Source organism: Nannobrachium achirus (assembly GCF_963921795.1).
Source record: "Nannobrachium achirus genome assembly, chromosome: 19".
Lineage (NCBI taxonomy): Eukaryota > Metazoa > Chordata > Actinopteri > Myctophiformes > Myctophidae > Nannobrachium > Nannobrachium achirus.
The window spans coordinates 61,304,365-61,313,408 of NC_137826.1; the positions used below are offsets into that span (position 1 = coordinate 61,304,365).

General features: G+C 42.6%; 1 protein-coding gene across 3 annotated transcripts in view; it reads left to right on the plus strand.

The window, feature by feature from the left end:
* nup98 (nucleoporin 98 and 96 precursor) overlaps positions 1 to 9,044 on the plus strand; it is an 84,639-nt gene that overhangs the window by 30,047 nt on the left and 45,548 nt on the right. For 2 of the 3 annotated variants that reach the window (XM_080748867.1, XM_080748866.1), the window contains exons 7-11: positions 293 to 491; positions 998 to 1,170; positions 2,468 to 2,608; positions 6,830 to 6,965; positions 8,699 to 8,791. In XM_080748867.1, the coding sequence (XP_080604993.1) occupies positions 293 to 491; positions 998 to 1,170; positions 2,468 to 2,608; positions 6,830 to 6,965; positions 8,699 to 8,791 (742 nt within the window). The remainder of the gene's footprint in view (positions 1 to 292; positions 492 to 997; positions 1,171 to 2,467; positions 2,609 to 6,829; positions 6,966 to 8,698; positions 8,792 to 9,044) is intronic. The other variant, XM_080748868.1, reaches the window with a different exon arrangement.

A 9,044-nucleotide genomic window follows, 5' to 3' on the forward strand; every position in this document is an offset into this window, starting at 1 on the left:
TGTGCTTGTAGATCTGCTGTTTTCACTAGTTTAGTACATTGTATAGATGATAAATACAAAACGAACGGTTTTGGACATACAAGGTATCCACCCGACAACGACGATATGCTATAAATATAAGGTGCTGGGAGTGAAAATTATAATGTAGGGTTGCCTCGAATTAAAACAATATTTATGGGGAGCCCTGAGACAAAAGAGGTTTGGGATCCCCTGATCTAGAGGACTACCAGGCCTGTCTAACGCTGTCTGTCTGTCTGTCTGTCTGTCTGTCTGTCTGTCTGTCTGTCTCTAGGAGTTACGTCTAGAGGACTACCAGGCCGGTCGTAAAGGCCCCTCCAACCCACTAGGGGCAGCGGTGGCTACAGGAGGTCTGTTCGGAGCGTCGGCTGCTCCGGCCGCCCCGGCCTCTCAGGCCACCGGCCTGTTTGGAGCCACGGCCGCCGCCAACACCGGGTTCTCCTTCGGACAGAACAAGAGCAGCTTCGGAACCAGTGAGTCTGTCTGTCTGTCTGTCTGTCTGTCTGTCTGTCTGTGTATAAATGTCCAGTCAGTGTGAAGGTTGAGTTTATCAGGAGGATTGGGGCAGCGTAACAAGCATTCATGTTATGTTTTGCTTAGGGACCAAAAGGGAAATTCCTGTTCGAAAACCGAATACAGAATATAGCACTTGGCCGAAAACCAAATACCGAATAGCCGATTCTTTTCTTAATATAAGGATCCCTGAGGTTCCCCAAACCCTGCAGCTGTATTTCATTTATAAATACATTAATAAATGTTATTGTGTATTCAGTGTTTTATAATGTTATCATTTTCAGCTGCAGGTGGTTTTGGAGCCACTGGGGGCAGTGTTTTATAATAAATGTTATTATCATTTTCAGCTGCAGGTGGTTTTGGTGCCACCGGGGGCAGTGTTTTATAATAAATGTTATTGTGTATTTCAGCTGCAGGTGGTTTTGGCGCCACCGGGGGCAGTGTTTTATAATGTTATGTATTTCAGCTGCAGGTGGTTTTGGCGCCACCGGGGGCAGTCTGTTTGGAGGTCAGACCCAGGGTCAGCCACAGACAGGAAGTCTGTTCAAACCCTTTGGCGCAGCGGCCGCTGCTGCGCCCACCGCGGGGTTCACCTTCGGAAACACCAACACCATGGGTCAGGCTAACACCAGTAGTATGGTATGTACCCATAGGGTATACCCTATGTACCCTACCGTTACCCTATGTACCCTATCCCTAACCAACACCATGGGACAGGATAACACCAGTAGTATGGTATGTACCCATAGGGTACCCTATGTACCCTACCGTTACCCTATGTACCCTATCCCTAACCAACACCATGGGACAGGATAACACCAGCAGCATGGTATGTACCCATAGGGTATACCCTATGTACCCTACCGTTACCCTATGTACCCTATCCCTAACCAACACCATGGGTCAGGCTAACACCAGTAGTATGGTATGTACCCATAGGGTATACCCTATGTACCCTACCGTTACCCTATGTACCCTATCCCTAACCAACACCATGGGACAGGATAACACCAGTAGTATGGTGAGACATGTACCTGTCTGTCTAACACCATGGGACAGGCTAACACCAGTAGTATGGTGAGACATGTACCTGTCTGTCTAACACCATGGGTCAGGCTAACACCAGTAGTATGGTGAGACATATACCTGTCTGTCTGTCTAACACCATGGGACAGGCTAACACCAGTAGTATGGTGAGACATGTACCTGTCTGTCTAACACCATGGGACAGGCTAACACCAGTAGTATGGTGAGACATGTACCTGTCTGTCTAACACCATGGGACAGGCTAACACCAGTAGTATGGTGAGACATGTACCTGTCTGTCTAACACCATGGGTCAGGCTAACACCAGTAGTATGGTGAGACATGTACCTGTCTGTCTAACACCATGGGACAGGCTAACACCAGTAGTATGGTGAGACATGTACCTGTCTGTCTAACACCATGGGTCAGGCTAACACCAGTAGTATGGTGAGACATGTACCTGTCTGTCTAACACCATGGGACAGGCTAACACCAGTAGTATGGTGAGACATGTACCTGTCTGTCTAACACCATGGGTCAGGCTAACAGGCTAATGCTGTGTTCAAACCTGGATAGTTCCAGCTTGGTAACACTATGCTAACCACGCTGTATCTCTCCTTAGAGTCTGTTTGCTAACATTATGCTATGCTAACTATGCTAACCCTGCTGTGTATCTCCTCAGGGTTTGTTTGGTAACATTATGCTATGCTAACATTATGCTATGCTAACTATGCTAACCCTGCTGTGTATCTCCTCAGGGTCTGTTTGGTAACATTATGCTATGCTAACATTATGCTATGCTAACTATGCTAACCCTGCTGTGTATCTCCTCAGGGTCTGTTTGGTAACATTATGCTATGCTAACATTATGCTATGCTAACTATGCTAACCCTGCTGTGTATCTCCTCAGGGTTTGTTTGGTAACACGGCCGCGGCCTCCCAGGCAGGAGGGATGTTTGGAGCCACAGCTCAGACGACCACCACGGGCTTCGGCACGGCCAGCGGTCTGTTTGGACAACCCAACACCGGCTTTGGAGCCGTTGGAACGCAGGTCTGTAGCCCTTAGCATCATGCTAGTATAGAGGTCTGTAGCCCTTAGCATCATGCTAACATAGAGGTCTGTAGCCCTTAGCATCATGCTAGTATAGAGGTCTGTAGCCCTTAGCATCATGCTAGTATAGAGGTCTGTAGCCCTTAGCATCATGCTAGTATAGAGGTCTGTAGCCCTTAGCATCATGCTAGTATAGAGGTCTGTAGCCCTTAGCATCATGCTAACATAGAGGTCTGTAGCTTAGTTTTAGTTTAGTTTAGTTTAGTTTATTTGATCATCTTTCACAGTGTGATACATTTTACAAATCATACCTCCACAAGAGAGAAAAAAAAAGACAAAACAAAACACTGGAGTGATCAAAGGGAATAGGCTGAAGCTATATAGCTTATAAATGCCTATCCTAAATACGTATCCTCCTTAGTTACCATAATGTTTAAAAAGTAATCAAAACAAAAAACAAACATCTCAAAACAAAGCATGATGTCATAGGGATCTGCTTGGATCCCTATAATAACATGTAGTCTCTGCAATATACCATTAAAATAAGTTAGTTGAATATAATATTAACTATGTTATACTATAGTAATGTACCATTTAGCTATGTAATACTGTAATAGACAATAAAACTGTTATAATAGAATATAATAACTATGTAATACTGTATTTACTCAGGATGTTGAATTTTAGCCTTTTTTTTAATTGTACCATATTGTTAATTTGTTTAATCTCCTCTGTCAATCCATTCCAAATCTTAACCCCACAAACAGAAATGCACATACTTTTTCTTGCGGTCATAGCCCAGGCTTGTTTAAAATTTCTTTCCCACCTTAACTCATAACCCCCCTCTCTATCCCTGAACATTTTCAGAATGTTCCCAGGAAGTATCTTATTTCTTACCTTAAACATTAGTTGAGCGGTTTTAAACTCCACCAAATCAACAAACTTCATTGTACCAGACCTCAGAAACAGCTCATTTGTATGGTCATAAAAACCTACCTTATGTACAAATCTTATTGCTCTTTTTTGTATTATGGATAATGGTAGAAGGTTACTGCTATAGGTATTTCCCCACACCTCCACACAATAGGACAGATATGGTAATATTAGAGTATGGTACAGAGTAAGCAGTGACTTATAATTTAAAACTTCCCTTGTTTAACCTAGGACACCAACACTTCTTGCCACTTTAGACCTGACATACTTTATGTGTGGTTTCCAATTCAATTTATGATCTATTATCACTCCCAAAAACATGTTCTCATAAACTCTTTCCAATTTAACATCATCAATTTTCAACTCAACCAAAGTATTCTCCGGTATTATTTTATTACCAAAGATCATAAATTTCGTTTTTTCCAGATTAAGAGATAATTTGTTTAAATCAAACCACCGTTTTAGTTTGCCAAGTTCAACAGAGACCTCCTCCAACAGCTGTTGCAGGTTCTCCCCAGCGCAAAAGATGTTGGTGTCATCTGCAAATACAACATATTTTAGAATATTTGATTCCTTACAAATGTCATTAATATATAGTATAAATAATTTAGGACCCAATATGGAGCCTTGCGGTACACCACATGTAATGAGAGAACTAGTTGACTTATACTCACCAATTTGGACATACTGTTTTCTATTTTCAATGTAGCTTTTTAGCCAGTTTAGCCCTACTCCTCTAATACCATATCTTTCCATTTCTTCTAGTAATATATCATGATTAATTGTATCAAATGCCTTTTTTAAGTCTATAAAAATACCTAGCGCATATTCGTTATTATCCATTGATGAGGTGAGTTTTTCAGCTAGCTCCATCAGTGCCATGGTGGTCGACCGGCCAGACCTGAATCCGTATTGGCTCTCCATTAATATACTATGTTTTTCGATGAAACCGTCCAACCTTAGAGCAAATATTTTTTCCAGGATTTTCGAGAACTGTGAAAGAAGTGAAATAGGCCTATAATTTGTGAATAGATGTTTATCACCAGTTTTAAAAACTGGGATCACCTTGGCTGTTTTCATTTGACTGGGAAAGGTAGCTGTTTTTAGTGATAGATTACAGATGTAGGTGAATACAGATGTAGGTGAATGGGTCCGCAACCACAGTAATAACCTTCTTTATGAGTGCCATATTAATACCATTACCATCATTAGATTTGTTATTGTTGAACTTGTGGACAATGTCAATTATTTCCGTTTTGTCAGTACTTTGTAAAAAAATTGTGGCTGGATTTCTTTCCTCTGGAATTTGTGCAACACCACCCCCTATTGGAGGGTGTATATCATTTGCCAAATTTTGTCCAACACTCACAAAGAAGTTATTGAACCCCTCTACCACCTCATTCATGTTGGTTATTGTTCTTTCCCCTTCAATAAAGTGATCTGTGAAGTTCGAGTTGGTTTGTTTCCTAATAATTGTATTTAATATGTTCCATGTACCTTTGATATTATTTTTATTTTTTTCTAATAATTCATTATAATACTCTTTCTTACATCTCCTAGTAATATCCATTAGTTTATTTTTATATATTTTATATTTATTTTCTTTATCCATAGTTCTATATTTAATAACATCCTTATATAGTTTATTCTTTTTTCCTACAAGCATTCACCAGTCCTCTAGTCATCCACGGCTTATCCACCTTCTTCGTGTTTTTTTTTATATTCTAAAAGCCCTTAGCATCATGCTAGTATAGAGGTCTGTAGCCCTTAGCATCATGCTAGCATAGAGGTCTGTAGCCCTTAGCATCATGCTAGCATAGAGGTCTGTAGCCCTTAGCATCATGCTAGCATAGAGGTCTGTGGCCCTTAGCATCATGCTAGCATAGAGGTCTGTAGCCCTTAGCATCATGCTAGCATAGAGGTCTGTAGCCCTTAGCATCATGCTAGCATAGAGGTCCTTAGCATCATGCTAGCATAGAGGTCTGTAGCCCTTAGCATCATACTAGCATAGAGGTCTGTAGCCCTTAGCATCATGCTAGCATAGACGTCTGTAGTCCTTAGCATCATGCTAGCATAGAGGTCTGTAGTCTTTAGCATCATGCTAGCATAGAGGCAATGTAAATAGGAGGTAAAGACACCAACGTCATTGTCGCTATGTCGCAACTCCAACCGGCAGATTCGTCTCACCACGGATGCCAAACTGCAGCCGGAAGTTCAGTAGAATGCACTGGAGTCAGTGGAAGTTCAGTAGAACGCACTGGAGTCAGTGGAGGTTCAGTAGAATGCACTGGAGTCAGTGGAAGTTCAGTAGAATGCACTGAAGTTCAGTAGAATTCACTGGAGTCAGTGGAAGTTCAGTAGAATGCACTGGGGTCAGTGGAAGTTCAGAATGCACTGGAGTCAGTGGAAGTTCAGTAGAATTCACTGGAGTCAGTGGAAGTTCAGTAGAATGCACTGGAGTCAGTGGAAGTTCAGTAGAATGCACTGGAGTCAGTGGAAGTTCAGAATGCACTGGAGTCAGTGGAAGTTCAGTAGAATGCACTGGAGTCAGTGGAAGTTCAGAATGCACTGGAGTCAGTGGAAGTTCAGTAGAATGCACTGGAGTCAGTGGAAGTTCAGAATGCACTGGAGTCAGTGGAAGTTCAGAATGCACTGGAGTCAGTGGAAGTTCAGAATGCACTGGGGTCAGTGGAAGTTCAGAATGCACTGGGGTCAGTGGAGGTTCAGAATGCACTGGAGTCAGTGGAGGTTCAGTAGAACGCACTGGAGTCAGTGGACAAACTGGAAGAACTACACAGATCCGCTGCCACGAAACAATAGAGAACATTTTAAAGGACACTTCCTCCCCTGGTCATTCCCTGTTTGATGTACAAACACCATGTACTACACACGTACACCATGTACCTCCCAGTTTGATGTACAAACAGGGAGGTACAGGGAGGTACAGATGGAAAACATGCAAGGTCCAATAAAAGAAGATATAAACATATTGTCCAGAAAAACAGTCAAAGCTCATAAGTGGCACAACACAAATAGCAATACTTAAAACACAACTTAACAATGCAGTGCCAAACTAAAGTGTATCTCGTTGTAGCTTGTAGATCTGCTATTTCCCCCTGATGCTGAGTGTAATGTAAAAGAGCATGTCCATTTGGTGGACCCCCTGAAGTAACTGTGTGTGTGTGTGTGTGTGTGTGTGTGTGTGTGTGTGTGTGTGTGTGTGTGTGTGTGTGTGTGTGTGTGTGTGTGTGTGTGTGTGTGTGTGTGTGTGTGTGTGTGTGTGTGCAGCCCAGTCTGTTTGGTAACAAGGCCGGGGGTTTCGGGACGACCACAACCAGCGCCCCGTCCTTCGGAACCGGAACCGGACTGTTTGGAAACAAACCCGCTTTGACCCTGGGGACCGGAGCCAATACCTCTACCTTTGGTAAAAATATACTGTTTTAATATGACCCTAGGGACCGGAGCCAACACCTCTACCTTTGGTAAAAATATACTGTTTTAATATGACCCTAGGGACCGGAGCCAACACCTCTACCTTTGGTAAAAATATACTGTTTTAATACAACCCTAGGGACCGGAGCCAACACCTCTACCTTTGGTAAAAATATACTGTTTTAATATGACCCTAGGGACCGGAGCCAACACCTCTACCTTTGGTAAAAATATACTGTTTTAATATGACCCTAGGGACCGGAGCCAACACCTCTACCTTTGGTAAAAATATACTGTTTTAATATGACCCTAGGGACCGGAGCTGAGAGTTGACCGGTTCTGAGAGTGTATCCGTGTGACGTCACACGGATTCCCGTTTTTTTTTTTTTTCAGAGTAAAAAAGATTTTTTTTTCAAAATATTTTTTCAAAAATTTTTTTTTTCAAAATGTTTTTTTCCAAAACATTTTTTTTTAACTTTTTTTTTTATACATAAGTACAATGCAGGTGGGGTTGATTGTCTAATGTAGATTAACTTTCTGTAATGTCTGGTCTAGCAACGGTCGCCCTGTGTCATTTGACAGTAGGCCTATAACATACAACATAGGCCTACAGTAGGCTATAATCAGAGATGCAACATTATCCTATTTTTGTATTGGCCCAATATTAACATTATTTGTTGTCAACGTGGGGTCCGGGGAGGAGGGGAGGGGGGAGGGGTGGAAAAACCCCACTAGATGCACCCCTGAGCAAACAGAGGCCGTTTTGGTATTGCAGCTGGAGAGCCTCATTATAGTAGAGCTAGAACAAACAAAAAGAATGGTCAGAGTGTTTGTTGAGGGTTAAAACCTGTCTAAGACTCAATTTTGAGCATATATTTATACAAAAAATATAGTTTTAAAAGCATGGTGTAGGCCCTTTAAGCTTCTTCCATGCTCCAATAATTGTGCCTACAGTTGTTGTTGCCTTCTCACTAAGCTGCTTGCCTATTGTCCTGTAGCCTGAACGTATTGGTTGTGGTTTTGTTTCTATACCGCACAGTATATATCAAAACCTCCACCGGCTGTCAGTCAGTCACACGTCACACTCATATCTTTGCCACCGTTGCCCCGATCCATGCCAAACTTTGCACACGCACTCCTTGGCTCGCAAATCACAACCTCCGCCCCTGATTTCTCACATGGCCCTCTTCTAGCGCCACCATGAGGCTGATTCTTGCAAAATATCGCTAAAGTCATGTCATCAACATGGATCTGTCCCAATTCTCATATTCCCTCCTGATTGGCTACCATTGCCTTCTAAAGATTGTGTATGTGACCTGCCGGTGGCTTATCTCCCGATTAGGGAGTCTTACTGTTATTCTCTTATGTTGTGATCCAAGATTTATGAGGGGTAATAATAATAATAATAATAATACATCAGATTTATATAGCGCTTTTCTAGGTACCCAAAGTCGCTTTACAGAACAAGAAATACAAAAGAAATATTCAGAAAATAGTAAAAAGTTAAAAGGCTAAAAAGAACACAGGACAAATTTCAAATAGCTGAGAGGGAGAGAAGGGTTAGGAAGAGAAGGAGAGGGAGAGAAGGGTTAGGAAGAGAAAGCAAGTCTAAAGAGGTGAGTTTTGAGGGAGGCCTTGAACACAGCAAGGGTGGGGGCAGCTTTTATATGAGGTGGGAGTGGGATTTTCAATAGAAATAAATGCTATAATGATGTTTCTGTGCAGGTTTTGGCCCCAGCCCAGCAGGGGGCAGTCTGTTTGGAAACAAGCCTGCTACTGGAGGCCTGGGGACTGGACTGGGAGCTGGCTTTGGAACAGGTACACACACGCACGCACGCACGCACGCACTCTCTCTCTAATCACAAGTAGATGTTGTTGCGACCATCCGGTCGCAGTTACTATCAAAACCTCGACCAGCTGTCTGTCAGTCTGTCTGTCAGTCTGTCACACGTCACACTTTTGCCCTACTCATATCTCCGCAACCGTTGCCCAGATCCATGCCAAACTTTGCACACACACTCCTTACCTGCCAAACTTCCCCACACATCAATTCACACATGGCCCTCTTCTA